The sequence below is a fragment of the Pseudoliparis swirei genome, chromosome 7 (genome assembly GCF_029220125.1).
Source record: "Pseudoliparis swirei isolate HS2019 ecotype Mariana Trench chromosome 7, NWPU_hadal_v1, whole genome shotgun sequence".
Taxonomy (NCBI): Eukaryota; Metazoa; Chordata; class Actinopteri; order Perciformes; family Liparidae; genus Pseudoliparis; species Pseudoliparis swirei.
In genome coordinates this window covers 14,377,827-14,393,733 of record NC_079394.1, presented here as the reverse complement: position 1 = coordinate 14,393,733, position 15,907 = coordinate 14,377,827, and the positions used below count along the sequence as shown (strand labels likewise).

Genomic DNA, 15,907 nt, shown 5'->3' with positions numbered 1-15,907 from the left:
CGTTAAGGGGCTTAAACAATTTTGTTTCTTTCATTTATCATCCGCACTCGGTTCTGAGTTTTTAAACTAAAACCGAGAGGACGACGGGGGAGGTGTTCAGGAGTAGAGTCAGTAGTAGAGTCAGGAGTAGAGTTAGTAGTAGAGTCAGTAGTAGAGTCAATAGTAGAGTCAGTATTAAAGTCAGTATTAGAGTCAGTATTAGAGTCAGTAGTAGAGTCAGTATTAGAGTCAGTAGTAGAGTCAGTAGTAGAGTCAGTATTATAGAGTCAGTAGTATTAGAGTCAGTAGTAGAGTTAGTAGTAGAGTCAGTAGTAGAGTCAGTATTAAAGTCAGTATTAGAGTCAGTATTATAGAGTCAGTAGTATTAGAGTCAGTAGTAGAGTTAGTAGTAGAGTCAGTAGTAGAGTTAGTAGTAGTAGAGTCAGCAGTAGAGTCAGTAGTAGAGTCAGTAGTAGAGTCAGTCGTAGATTCAGTAGTAGAGTCAGTATTATAGAGTCAGTAGTATTAGAGTCAGTAGTAGAGTTAGTAGTAGAGTCAGTAGTAGAGTCAGTAGTAGAGTCAGTATTAAAGTCAGTATTAGAATCAGTATTAGAGTCAGTAGTAGAGTCAGTAGTAGAGTCAGTAGTAGTAGAGTCAGCAGTAGAGTCAGTAGTAGAGTCAGTAGTAGAGTCAGTAGTAGAGTCAGTATTATAGAGTCAGTAGTATTAGAGTCAGTAGTAGAGTTAGTAGTAGAGTCAGTAGTAGAGTCAGTAGTAGTAGAGTCAGCAGTAGAGTCAGTAGTAGAGTCAGTAGTAGAGTCAGTAGTAGAGTCAGTATTATAGAGTCAGTAGTATTAGAGTCAGTAGTAGAGTTAGTAGTAGAGTCAGTAGTAGAGTCAGTCGTAGAGTCAGTAGTAGAGTTAGTAGTAGAGTCAGTAGTAGTAGAGTCAGTAGTAGAGTCAGTAGTAGAGTTAGTATTATAGAGTCAGTAGTAGTAGAGTAAGTAGTAGAGTCAGTATTATAGAGTCAGTAGAGTAGAGTCAGTAGTAGTAGAGTCAGTAGTAGAGTCAGTAGTAGAGTTAGTATTATAGAGTCAGTAGTAGTAGAGTAAGTAGTAGAGTCAGTATTATAGAGTCAGTAGAGTAGAGTCAGTAGTAGTAGAGTCAGTAGTAGTGGAGTCAGTAGTGGAGTTAGTAGTAGTAGAGTCAGTAGTAGAGTCAGTAGTAGAATTATTAGTAGAACATATAAACGTCTGAACTGAACATCGGGTGGAGTTGTTGTCCTCCATCTCTCTTATTGTTTGGTGCCCACAACGCCCTGCAGACAAGTACGAGTGTTTATGCGATATCTGCTCAGCAGGAGGTCTGAGGATCACACACACACACACACACACCCACACCCACACACACACACAGACACACACAGACACACACACACACATACACACAGACACACACATGCACACACACACACACACACACACACACACACACACACAGACACACACACACTACACTTTTTTAAACCTTGTGAGCTCACAGTGATGAATGTCGGCTGGCAGCCGATCAATGAGGACCAACTTTGATCCATAAAGAGGACGAACGCTTCCATATAAATATATATATATATTTATATATATATATTTATATAAATACATATATAAAGTTCTGTGTTTTTTTTAATTGTGTTTCAAATGTATTTTTCTTTTTTTATTTCTCGTCTCTCTCCAAACTTTCCGATCTTCTTTTTCTTTGTACTTAATCTTCATCCCATTTTATCCTCTTGCTTCTTATTAATTAATTATTTCACAGTCCAAATTCAAAACGATTTTTCCACTGCCCTCCGCTTGTCCATAGGTGTCCCACAAGGATCTGTCCTCGGCCCATTATTATTTTCTTTGTATATTGATGATCTGCCATCAGTATGTCCTCATACCAATATCAAATGTATGCTGATGACACCGTAATTTAATTGTATGGCAGCAATTTGGGAGATGTAGCAAAAGAACTCACTACATCCATGGCTAATGCGACTACTTGGTTAAAGCAATGTTGTTTACAACTCAATATATATCCAAAACTGTATGTATGTTTTTTACCAAAAGAAACTCTGATAGTGTAGAACCGGATGTGTTTGTATCTGGGGAGAGGCTAAAGGTTGTATCTGAATACAAGAACCAGGGAGTACTTTTTGATTCAAATTTGTCTTTCAAATCACAGGTGAAAAAAAAGAGTTTGTAATCGGGTAAAATTCAATCTATCCAATTTCTGATTCTCACGCAACTCCATGTGAACAGAGGCAGCTAAAACATTCATGCATTCAATGGTTATTTCCCACATCACCTACTGTTTAACAACCTGGTCACATGCTAGTGCCACTACTCTCAAACCATTACAGTCATTATATAAGCGTACGCTCAAAACTCTTGATAAAAAAAAGTTCTGTCACATCACTGTCCTATACTAAAAAAATACAACTTGCTTCGTTGGGATAACTTGATTAAATATGTGCACGTCTGTCTGATTTACAAAATCATACATGGATTGACCTCTCCTCCTCTCAAACAATTTGTCACCACACGAACTGGATATCGGCTCAGAAGAGGTGCAGCGAGAGGGGATTGTATCGTCCCTCTCAGGAAAAGTGCTTTCAGTCATGCTGCATTCTCAGTACAAGCAGCAGCTCACTGGAACTGCATTCCAGGATCTATCAGAGAGCTACAATCATTCAAGTCCTTTAAAGCTGAGACAAGGAATTGGTACATTACTACCCAGCTCTGTCAGCACTAGACTGTAACGGCTCCTACCTCCTCGATCGGTCCGGGTTGGACTTTCACTTTGACTGTCTGTCAGTTGTTGACTGTCTGTCTGTTGTCAGGTCTCTGTATGTCTTGACTTTGCTCGTCGACCATTTAGTCCACCTGCGTGTCTTTTCTTGTTGTCCACCTGTTTGAGATTACATCTATTGCATCTGTCCATCCTAGGAGAGGGATCCTCCTCTGTTGCTCTCCTCCAGGTTTCTTCCCTTTTTTTCCCCCTGAAGGGTTATTTGGGAGTTTTTCCTGGTCCGATGTGAGGTTTTGGGGCAGGGATGTCTATGTGTACAGATTGTAAAGCACTCCGAGACAAATTTGTAATTTGTGAAATTGGGCTATACAAATAAACTGAATTGAATTGAATAAGTTTCATTTAGTCTGTATGCTTTTACATTGTGTCTCTGACATTATGTTTTTATTCTGTCCATTTTAACATTGTTCTCCCTTATTTTATTTGCTGTGTCTGTAGATTGTATATGTAATCTTATGTTTTTAGGTTTGTTCATAACATCAGCATCATTGGGACTACAGATGAAAAATAGTCTCTTGGCTTACTGGCATATTTACGGAAATGTTTTTATTAATGTGCACTGTCTCTTATTAAATAAACCCAGTAAAAACAATTTAAAAACATTTTAAAAATGAAAATGTCTTTATTATTATTGTTTTACATCCATTTGTTTTTATTCCTCTTATCCTTTACAAAATGGAACCCTCCCAATTTTTTAAATAATCTAAACATTGCATACAATTTAAATGTTCAATACAAAATAAGAAAAATCATACCGAATATATTTGTTTACCAACACATGAAAATAATCTCTAATTATACATTTTTTTAAAGTCAAATGTTATTTATTTAAATTTTAATATCTTTAACATTTTGTTGAGTAAAATATAAAAAAGACTTTTGAGAACTTGATAATATTAGTGAAATACATTAAAAAAATAAATATTTCGAAGACGTTAAAAGACAAAGTAGTAAAATATGAACTTGTCTTCTCTCCCTTTCTCTTTGTCGCTTTTCTTCTCTACAAACGTTTCTTCTCTTTTTCTATTTTCTGCTTAGATGACTGTCTGTTCACGGATGTGAAGCCACTGATTGAGCTCCTCCTCTTCCTTCTCCTCTTCCTCCTCTCTTCCTCTTTCTCCTCCTCTTCCTCCCCTCCTTTTCTCCTCTTCGTCCTCCGCCTCCTCTTTGGGCTTTGTCATTCTTCATCGTTCCCTTCCTTCTTCCTCTTCTATTTTTCCTTATCCCTACTTCCTGTCACTCTGCTCCTCCGTTCTCCTTCTATCCTTTCCTTCTCTTTACCTCAATCTTCCTCCCTCTGTTTCTTTCAAAAACACATCTTCATGTCCTTTCCTTCTAACTTGATTCATTTTCCTCCCCCTTGCTTTCCCTCACATTCTCTTCCTCCTGGTGTTCTTCTCACTTCCTCTTCCCACTTCCTCTTCATTTCTTCCTCATCTCTTTCCATCTTCCTCTACCTCCCTTCTTTCCCTCTCCTTCTTCCATCCTCCTCATTTCCTCTGCCTTCTTTAATTCCTCTTTAATCCCCCCTCCTTTTCCTTTCCTTCCCTTTCAACCTTCCTCCCTCTCATCATTGCTTCTGTTTTCATTCCTCTTTTTCACCTCCTCGTCTACTTTTTTCTCCTCTTTGCTTCTCTTCATTTCTCCTCCTCTCATTTTTCAGGATCCTCCCTTCTCTTGTATTTTGATTATCTTTCCCTCCTCATCTCCTCATCATCCTTTTTCCACTTTAACTCCTCCTAGTTTCTTCTTCTTCTCCTCCCCTTCTCTTTTATCTCCCCTCCTCCTCCTCCTCCTCCCTCCTTCCATCAGATATTGTTTAAAAAGCGCTGCTGCAGTTTGATGGTTAAAACGCTGGCAAATCGATACGTTCACACATGACAGAACGAGGGAAGGATGAATGGAGAAAGAGAGAGAGAGAGAGAGAGAGAGAGGGGGGAGGAGGAGGAGGAGGAGGAGGAGGAGGAGGAGGAGGAGGAGGGGAAAAAATAACAAGCTGACAACAAGGAGGCCCTTATTTCCACCAGCGGAGATGGATGGATGTGTTTCTATCTCTTTATCCTCCCTCTCTTTTCCTCCTATTACTTTTTATCTTTTGCTTTCCATCCGGTCCTCTTCTTCGTTCATCCCTTCATCTGTCTCCTGCGGCCTCTTCCTCCCTCTTCCTCCTCTTCATCACCGCTCCTTCTCTTCTTCACGACGGCATCCTTGTTACTCCTTAAATGTTCTGACTCCTCCTCTTAATGTGAGTGATGGAGTGGTGGAGTTTCATGTGATGTCTATGACATCATGTTTTGACTCCTCCTCTTAATGCCTCATTAGCATATTTAAACAACATTTTAGAAAATAATTCTCTTTTTTTATGTTTATTTTTTGGTCATTGACAAAATCACTTTAATTTTACTCTTCATGTCTTCTTGAGAACTTTATTATTTTCATATTTATACAATTGTTTAACTTTTGTTGTTGTTTAACTATATTTATTTTACGTTTATTGCTATTCTTTTTACCACGGGCGTGATTATTATTTCATCATTATTACTCTATTGTTAATATATATTTATATTATTAATATATATCTATATATATATAAATATATATATATATATATACATATATTTTGAATGTTTCTTATTCTTCTGTTAAAATCTTTGATTAAACCCTATTTATATATAGATATACAAATATATGTATTCATAGATGACATATATATATAATTTAATATATATAATATATATAATAATATATATTTGGGGGGGGGGGGGTTACCAAGTGTTTCCCCTTTTTCTTTCACAGTGTTCTTAATGCAATTAAATAAAATATCGACTTTTACCATTAAAATCTCAGTTAATTAACAGCTTTATGAAACCAGATAAATAACAATAATAACCGGCTGTAGGCTCCATTTTGGGAAATCTGGACCCAATTGTCACCTCGACCTCTATTCACCGAGGTCTCTGGGGGTCCGTTCCAGACCCCCCCCCCCCCCCCACACACACACACACACACACACACACACACACTCATGCATTAAGCCCCAGCGATCTAATCAGTTTTAGTGAACAATACCAACAGAGAAGGATACAAGAAAGAAAAAAAGGGGGGACGGAGGAAGGAAGGAGAGAGGGAACGAGGAACTCACTGAGGAAGAGAAGGAGGGACGTAAACTCTAAAAAGAGAGAGAGGGGAAGCTGATTAACCCTTTCCTCTCCGGCCGCTTGACAAATGAACAGAACCTCGCAGCGCCGCGGCGCATCTATCACGCGGCTGATACGCTCGCGCGGCGGCGCGCGGGGGGGCCCCGAAATAACTCGTTTCTGCTAATAAACCCAACTAGCGCGCGAGGACACATTACTCTGTCATAGGCCACACACGCACACATCCATCTTCCGCGGGGGGGGGGGAGGAGGCGGGGTCGAGCCCCGGCGCGCGGGCAGGAGTGATGGGGACATTTGTTAAGGATGCGGCGCGTTCAATAGCGCTCACGGAGCATGCGCAGTCAGCTTACAGCCTCATCCATCTCGTCCGCTCCAACTCAACTCTCACTAAATAAAGACATACAAAAAGAGAGAAAGCCTCCGTGAGGAAATATGACTTCCTGTTTTTATCGTTTCATCATTTGTAAAAAGGCTACGCGGCCCGAGCGGCTATTTGTAGGGATCAATCACGCCGCTCGAGAGGCGTCGATAGCCCGCCGGCCCGACGGAGAGGAGCCGGTCACAGGGCCGGATCCATCCCGCTTGTTAGAGAGCATCTCCCCGGTGAAGGGAGACGCGGTTCATGGGTCCGGTGCCACGGGCACGAGCACGGGAAGTGTTACAAACATTGTGCAACATTGTATCATTGTGTGATACAAATGTTATAATACTACCACGTAATAATAAGACACTTTGTAATATTACCACATCGTAATATTAAGATATTGGGATAATTTGACCTCGGAGTAATACGACTTCGGAATAATACGACTTCGGAATAATTTGACATCGGAATAATATGAAATCGGAATATTACGACATCAGGATAATTTGACATCGGAATAATACAACTTCGGAATAATTTGACATTGGAATACTATGACCTTGGTATAATACGACCTTGGAATAATAAGATTTTGCAATAATATGATTTCGCAATGTTACGACTTTGTAATAATACGAATTTGGAAAATTATAAATTTGTAATAATACGACTTCGGAATAATTGGATTTTGGAATAATTTAACTTTGTAGTAATAGGACTTCTTAATAATCTGACCTCGGAATAATCCGACATCGGAATATTATGACCTTGAAACAATACCACATCGGAATAATAGGATCATGGAATAATAAAACTTTGGGAAAAAAAGAATTTGTAATAATACAATTTTGTAAAAATATGACTTCAGAATAATACAAACTCGTAATAATAAGAATTCAGAATAATACGAGTTCGGAATAATATGACTTCGGAATAATTGGACTTCGGAATAATTTAACTTCGTAGTAATAGGACTTCTTAAGAATCTGACCTCGGAATAATCCAACATCGTAATATTATGACCTTGAAACAATACCACATCGGAATAATAGGATCATGGAATAATAAGACTTTGGAAAAAAACGAATTCGTAATAATACAATTTTGTAATAATACGACTTCAGAATAATACAAACTCGTAATAATAAGAATTCAGAATAATACGAGTTCGGAATAATATGACTTCGGAATAATACGACCTAGCAATAATACGACTTTGTAATATGACTTTGTGATACGACGACCAAATAATATTACATTCTTGTACCTAAACGTAAAGTTGTAGTTTTACAAATGTGTTTAATATTGTGAAAATGACTTTTATATTTATGTTTGTATAAATTGTTTTATTATTCCTTCTACAGCTGTCCCCCTATATATATATATATATATATATATATATATATATATATGTATTTATTTCAAATATTATTAGTGGTTTTAAAAATTTGAACTGGACTCTTTTATTGGTATTTTAATATCAAATAAATTCATTATTTTAATACCAGAAATCATTTCTACTTCATTTGTAATTATACAAAACAGAGAAAGTAAATTTTTGCTTGATAAAAACATACATTTACTAATATATTGATCTTTTAGGAATATTTGGGAGTCTCTAAATCCTGGAGAGTGTATTTCCTGTAAAAGAGAGTTTCCATCTGGATGAGAGACGACAGACGCTGTGTGTGTGTGTGTGTGTGTGTGTGTTGGTGTGTGTGTGTGTGTGTGTGTTGGTGTGTGCGTGCGTGTGTGTGTGTGTGTCACACTGACTAATAAAAAGCAGCAGAGTCAGCCGGGTCCAGCTTCCTGTTGGCGTTTCTGCTGCTTCCTGAAACGAGTTGTGAGACGCATCCATCACACTCAGCGCTAATGTTAGCAATCTGCGGCTAACGCACACACTCACACCACAAGGTCAATTAGCCTGACCCGGCTAATTACACACACACACGCACAGAGTTGAACATGAAGTAACAAATCGTCCACCAGCTACAAGACATACATGTATGTTGGGACACACACACACACACACACACACACAAACACCATTAGAACTGTGTGTGGGGCCAAATGAAGACCAATGGCTGTGCAGCTTTAATCTGCTGCTTCTAACGAGGAAACAGAGGAAATAAAACAAAACCAAATGATGATACAACTCTCCTTCAAGTGGACCGTGTGTGTGTATGTGTCTGTGTGTATGTGTCTGTGAGTGTGTGTGTATGTGTGTGTGTGTGTGTGTGCGTGTGTGTGTGTGCTGACGTTCAGGTAGTCACAGTTTCATCGAGTGATTTAGTTTTCTTCTTTTACGACGCCGTTGGTTCTTTTTGCGTTTAGTGGAGGTTAAATATTCTCGTTCGAGTCAGTTGACATTTTTGTGTAAAATAAATAACAATACACAACCACGAATAAACAAAAACAGAAACAAGATCAGCAGAAAACGGCAGGGTAAATAAGGCAGAGTAAATAATAATAAATATTAAAGCTGCGATCAGCGATGAACGGGTCCTCGCTCATCTGCGCCAGTCGAGGGCGCCGCTAGGACGCCGTACGGTTTACCGTTTGTCACGTAACGCTGATTTTCTTTCACCAATAGGTGGCGCTTTAAATATGGGTGAAATTAGCCATGTCGATACCCTCAGACTGGGAGTTGTAACAAGCAGGACAAGTGTGGGGCAAATTTGAGGAAGTCCAGTAAAGTTCCAAGAGTCTATTCAATTTGACACATGTATAAAGTTGTATGAGGTTTTGAGCATCCTGTGTGTGTGAACGAGGAGTGCATCATAGTATAAAATGTGTCCTTTCCCTTTGCCATTAGGTGGCGCTTTGAATATGAAGGAAAATAGGCTTGTCGATTTACTCAGGCTGTGAGTTGCGAAACAAGTTTGGGGCAGATTCGAGCTACTCCAGTTGAGCCAGTAGGTGGCGCTGTGACAACATGAACATATTCATGCATCGTGTGTCTCTACGTGAAGTATAGACCACGTCATGTAAATTAAATGTTTCTAAAAAAGTGATGCAAAAAGATTTGCCCTGGCTTGGAAGTGAACACGAGTCTCTGGGTCACGGGACAAATTAAGGGAACAGTCTATAACATAATAAATTACAGAAAGTGGCTGTTTATTGGGGTCCAAATAAAGTCAATTAAAGTTCCGTGAAAAGTCTCTGTTCTAATAATCCATCCTTCAGGCCTTGAGATCATTCTTGAAGAAGATGGAAGTCGATCGGACAAGTTTTGTGGGAGAAATCTGTAAATGTATAATGACAAAAGATCACAAATTCAAGCAAAAAATGCCCCAAAAACGCCTAACATTGGCGAGTTATTGTAGCGCCCCCCATTGTTCAAAATGCGTGAAATTGTTTGTGCATGTTAGAGGATGCAATCTGTGTATGTCCTGCACGTTTGGAGTGATTAGTCCCAATAGTATAGAAGTTATAAGCATTGAAATACAAGACAAAAATTCTGACAATCTAGATGAGTTGCATCGCCGGTCAAACTCTGAGGGGGCGCTAGAGAGCAATTTGTAGTCACCCAAATTTGATGTCTATATCATACGTCTATTTTCACCATGCCTGACAAGCTTGACACATTTGGTGACTTTTGGGGTATATTAATTACCCCCAATATGCTCCAATGTTCTAAAATAAAGATCAAAACTATAAGAATAATATCCTTCGCGAATACAATAGGGTCCTCTCGTACTGACTTCTTCAATCGCTCGCTAAAACATGTTGATCAAGAATATTAACGAGAGAGCAGTTTTCAAACTTGTACACACACACACACGCACACGCACACACACACACACGCAGGAAGTGAGGGGGATCCAGAGAAAGAGGGAATTATTGTTCTTTATTAAGTGAGCTACTTTCCTCTGGGACGACAAACACAACACACATTAATCTAACCTGCTACTGTTGTGTGTGTGTGTGTGTGTTTGTGTGTGTGTGTGTCACAGTGAGTCTCAGGAGTTAAGGCTGCTGTAGAAACATTGTATTGGCTCTCTGCTCGACCCAAAGACTAATTACTCAGAGTGGTATGGCTGCACACACACACAGAAACACACGCAAGCACACACACACACACACACACACACACACACACACACACACATGCAGCAGTCAACAAGTGTCTCACACAGTGAGGTGGGAAAACACAGCAGAGAAAAGCAGACCGGAATTAATTAGCATGAGTTACAAAAGTGTGTGTGTGTGTGTGTGTTTGTGTGTTTGTGTGTGTGTTTAAGTGTGTGGTCAGTATATGTACTCAGTCGCATGTGTGTGTGTGTTCTGTGCATATTGTGTGTGTACTCTATGTGTACTCTACATGTACTTTGTGTGTACTCTGTGTATACTATGTGTGTACTTTGTGTGTACTTTGTGTGTACTCTCTGTTTCTTCAACAGGAACTAAACACTAATCGTTGCCTATTTTCTTCCCTCTGAGTTTTAATTGTAAAGTCTGTTAAATGAAGCCACGCCCATCAGGAGGTCACTGGGTCCTAGAGTCTGCCTTGTTTCCTTCTCTTCAACGTCTCCTCTCTCATCTTGTGCTCAACTAGCTCACTAGTCAAGGAAAATTAGAAATTAAGAGTAAAATCTGATGTTAAAAGTAAAGTAAAAATATAAATAACAATATGTATAGTTATTTTATTCATTACTATGATTCGGTGTGCCAGCTTTTCAACATGGAAAGACATGGAAAGACTTGGTCCAGGTGTTCAGCATTGGTAAATAAATACCGTGAGTGAAGCGGTATTTGTTTTGCACTAAAACATCCTGACCTGCACACCGGAGGTCACACAGACCCTGGAGGTTGCATACAAAAGCCTTTCATTGAGGATCAATAACAATCTGTGAGCTCTTAGTAGAAAAGACGAATTTCATAATAACCAATAAATATAAATGTTGAAGCAATAAGAAGTTTACTATTATGCACACTGTTATATTCTCCTGGTGCAATACCTCTAATCTCCAAAAAGTACCTGGAGCATTTGATTGGCGGTCGAGGCGGCGAAACAGGGTCATCACCCAGTCAACGTGACCAATGCCTGATAAAAGTCAGTGAATTCACACCGTGCTCTTCACAGCAGCTGGTGCTCCTGGGGCGATGAAGTTGATGAGAGGTTGTCTTCTGGCCGTGGCCTTGCTCAGCTGTCTGGCTGGTGCTCAGTATCCCGAGCAGATACCTCAGCAGAGGCCCCCGCTACCTGAGCAGAGGCCCCCACAGGTTGCACGGACACCCTGGAGGATCCCTGACAGGCACGCGACGTACCCTGAGAGGCGCCGGGTGTTAGAGGAGAGGCCCCCTCAGTTCCCCGAGAGGCCCCAGACGTTCTCTCAGACGTCCTCACAGTCCCCTCAGTTCCCTCGGCCACACCCCAGTGATCGCCCGCTCCCAGATCGAATGCAACATTGCTTTGTGAGTGAGGACGACAGGATAACGTGCGGAGCTCCGGGCATCACCGGCCCAGACTGTGAGGATATAAACTGTTGCTTTGATGGAAGCAGGTGCTATTACGGCAAACTCGGTAAGTCATCTCATAAATCCTTTCAGAATTAAATGAATATCTTCAAAGAGCGTAGCAAGAGCGCCCATCTTCGCTTTCCATTGTCTGGTCCCCAGTGACTCTTCAGTGCACCAAGGACGCCCAGATCATCGTGGTGGTGGCCAGAGACGCCACTGTCCCAAACATCGACTTGGAGTCGATTCATTTCCAGGCAAAGGGCGACATGTGCAAACCTGTCGGCGTCACTTCAGCTTTCGCCATTTACCAGTTCCCCGTCACGGCCTGCGGCACCAGCCTCAGGGTACGTGATGCGATTCGATCGGTATTCATTGTGTCGCATGGTTGTAAAGATTGAAACACTGTTCATCTACTGTAGGAGGAGGCTGGTGTCTTCATCTATGATAACCGGATGTCATCCAAATCGGAAGTCTCGATTGGACCCTTCGGCATGATTACCAGGGACAGCAGCTATGAGTAGGTTTTGTCTTTCTTTAACACCTACTGGTCACAACGTGAACGATTGCTCTCCTGCTTGGCTGTAAGTGTTCAGACATTTCAGTGGTACCCAGAAGATCCAGTAAACTGACCTAGAAGTCATTACAGGGGGTGTGGGTTAAACTCTAATGAATTTCTGATTGGCTGACACCTCATTCCTTGTCTCAGGCTGATTATTCAGTGTAGATATATTGGCACCTCAGTTCAGTCCTTGGTCGTCGAGGTCGGTAAAGTTCCTGAACCTCTCCCAGTTGCAGCTTTTGGACCTCTGGACGTGGAGCTAAGGGTTGCCAACGGACAGTGCACTGCCAAGGGATGTCTGGAAGGTGAGTGTGAAGGAGATTTGGGTTTAATTTAGCCGGTTACTGTGTCAGAACCCACTCTTTCTGCTTGAGCAGAGGACGTCGCCTACAACTCCTTTTACGTGGACTCCGACTACCCTGTGACGAAGACGCTCAGGGATCCTGTGTACGTTGAGGTCCGGATGCTGAAAAGGACCGATCCCAACCTCGTGTTGACTCTTGGAAGATGCTGGGTGACTTCTAAACCCGACCCTCAGAGTATGCCTCAGTGGGACTTGCTGGTCGACGGGTAAGAGTAAGAGATGATTTGACTGGCATAGTGATTCATGATAGATGTTTTAATGTTGTATCCTCGGTCCTTATTCCACTCTCTGTACCTGCCACAGCTGCCCGTACAGTGAGGACCGTTACCGGACGGTCATGCACTCCATGTTTTCCACGACGGAAGTCTCGTACCCATCCCACCACAAACGTTTTGTTTTCAAGATGTTCGCATTTATATTTTATGAAATAATACCGACGGGACCTTCTTCGGGCCAAAGGGCATTATTTTATTTGAAAGAAAATGTAAGGAATCCGGCTATCCGAGAAAAAAAAGTGTGTAGCTTAGTTTAGTGTTTTATATCATTTTTAAATTAACATATCAAATTATTCTGTTTTTTTCCTAGCTGACTATCCACTGCGAGACAGCTGTGTGCCGGCCCGGTCTCGGGTATGATTGTGAACGCACGTGCAACAGAAAGAGTGAGTACTCCGGTGTACACTTTGGTGATATGCATACACCAGTAATAGGCTGTTCGTCTAAAGCGGCCCTTCTTTGTGACTCAAATCAATCCAGGGAGCTAAACAGGAACCGCACGGCTTGTGGTGTATTTCTCTAGCTGAACACATTCTCATCAAAAGGGTAAATGATGTGAAGTATCTTGTGTTAGAATCTCAAGTCTGACGTCACCTGACCGTTTTGTACCCAGGGAGAGACGTTGCTGCTTCAGGCCTGAGAGGCTCCAGAGAGGAGACGGTCCTGGTCAGCAGTAAGCAGATCGTCATCACCGGCCCAACAGAAACAGTCCGTAAAAACATACAATAACCTGTAATAACATGTAATAACATGCAATAACATGCAATAACATGTAGAAACATGTACTAACATGTAATAACATGCAGTAACATGTAATAACATACTATAACATGTATTAACAAGCACTAACATGCTATAATATGAAATAACATATAATAACATGCAATAACATGTAAAAACATGTAGCAACATGTAATAACAGGAAATAACATGCAATAACATGTAAAATCATGTAATAACATGCAGACAGAACTTTACCATGAAACTTTTGTTCCAGATGTTTAATAAATGAGTTTCAAATAAAGCTCTTTTGTGAATTATGTGGTCCGGTTTAATAAAACGTAATTCTCGTATTATTGTACTTGTGATCAAAATCATACGTTCTCGACATCCAGGAGTTCCGATCAGAAGCTGCTCTGTGTTTTAAATAAATGTGAGATAAAGAAGAGCATTTAGTTCCATCAATAAACTAAAACTAGTTAAATAAATCACTCAGGTGAAACAACATCAAAGCAAAGTGTGGTTGGTTGTAATATATACGTAATTATCTAACAGTTTGAAAGACAATGTCAGCGTTCTATAATGTTTTCACATTTGACTTACACTCAAGCAGCAAGGCCTAAAATATATTTATATATATATATATTATTGTTGAAGTTCTTTTATTTCTGTGATGCAATTAAAAAAAAAAAAATGTCATGCATTCTGGATCATTATTAAACTGAAAAATATTGTTTTTTTATTCTTTAATATTTATTGATATTGCTTACAGCTTAAGAAACTTTTTTAACAAAATAGGTTTTTAGAGTTTTCTTAGTTTGTATAATAAGCAGCAATATTAATAAAAAAAATAAAAGGTTATATTTATTTGATTTTATTTGAATCCAGAATGCATGACATTTTTGTTTTTTTTAATTGCATTACAGAAAATAAAGAACTTTATCACAATATTCTAATTTTCTGAGACAGTCCTGTATATATTATATAAAACAGTAGAAAATAAATGTGATTCACAATCTTTCACGAAAACAAAACATACACTAATTTTATTTAGTGTTAGAGTGTACATATATATATATATATATGAAAACATCCTATAGGTAGTATATATACATGGACAGTATAAATATATATAAATAATATTTCTGAATTTGAAGTTGAAGCCAAAGCCATAAAGGGGAGGAGCCTCTGTGGGGGAGGAGCCTCGACAGGTGAGTCTCAGGGGACATCGTGCAGGTGGACTGACTCGTCCTCTGTGACTTATTTCAGCATCAATATAATTAGATATTATTGTGTGTAGTGTTCGAGTGACTGAAGAAGTCAGTCCGAGAGGACCCTATTGAAATTGTTAGGATTCTTATTATTTCCGCATCTTATTTTAGAACATTTGGGGGATATTGGAGTTACGTATCATACCCCAAAGCCCACCAAATTTGGCAAGCGTGTCAGGCTTGGTGAAAATAGACAGATGACATGGACCTCGAAAATAGGCTTTCAAAAATTGCTCTCTAGCGCCACTTCAAAGTTTGACCGGCAACGCCCTTCACCCAGTATGTTCAAATGACTAGATCGTTTTAATACATGTCCACTTTGACCCTCCCAGACCCCTAAGCTCCGCCTACAAATATTTTCAGCCAAATTTGAATTTTGTGAAAAACACATGAGTTCTCCTACATGCTGGGTCCGATTTCTGGGTCCGACCAAACTTTCTGGAGATCACGATTGAAGCTATCTAAGATGTACAGTATCATCTTTTTTTAAATATCTCATTGTGTTAAGCATCTATGGCCCAACAAACATTTTAGATGCGTGTCTTGTTTGTTAACACTATTGAAAATAAAAATCCAAACGTAAGGCATATGTGTAAAATGCTGGAACATAGCAACATAGCACACAGCAGATTTTGTGCAATTTGAACAATAGGGGGCGCTACAATAATTCGACAAAGTTGGTCGTTTTGGGTCATTTTTCGCTTGATTTTGCCATTTTTTGCTGTTGTACATTTATGGATTTCTCCCACAAAACAAAAAAAACCGCCTCAAATATTTTTTCTATAACCTCAAGGCTTGAAGAATGAACATTGCGGGAAATAAATTATTACTTTTCACTGTACAGTTTTGTCGTTATGAGTATTACATTATTACATTACATGTCATTTAGCAGTGGGGAGCCTGTTCCAC

General features: G+C 39.8%; 1 protein-coding gene across 2 annotated transcripts; it reads left to right on the top strand.

Moving 5' to 3' along the window:
- Positions 1-11,437: 11,437 nt before the first annotated feature.
- On the top strand, positions 11,438-14,044 carry LOC130196552 (zona pellucida sperm-binding protein 4-like). 2 transcript variants are annotated; one of them, XM_056418805.1, is made up of 8 exons: positions 11,438-11,873; positions 11,969-12,153; positions 12,229-12,326; positions 12,516-12,673; positions 12,746-12,938; positions 13,036-13,216; positions 13,318-13,393; positions 13,621-14,044. In XM_056418805.1, exons 1-8 carry the CDS (start codon positions 11,453-11,455, stop codon positions 13,734-13,736), a joined length of 1,428 nt encoding a protein of 475 aa, XP_056274780.1. In that variant the 5' UTR covers positions 11,438-11,452; the 3' UTR covers positions 13,737-14,044. The 2 variants fall into 2 exon arrangements, with proteins under 2 accessions (XP_056274780.1, XP_056274781.1); XM_056418806.1 differs by lacking the exons at positions 13,036-13,216; positions 13,621-14,044.
- The last annotated feature ends 1,863 nt before the right edge of the window (positions 14,045-15,907 follow it).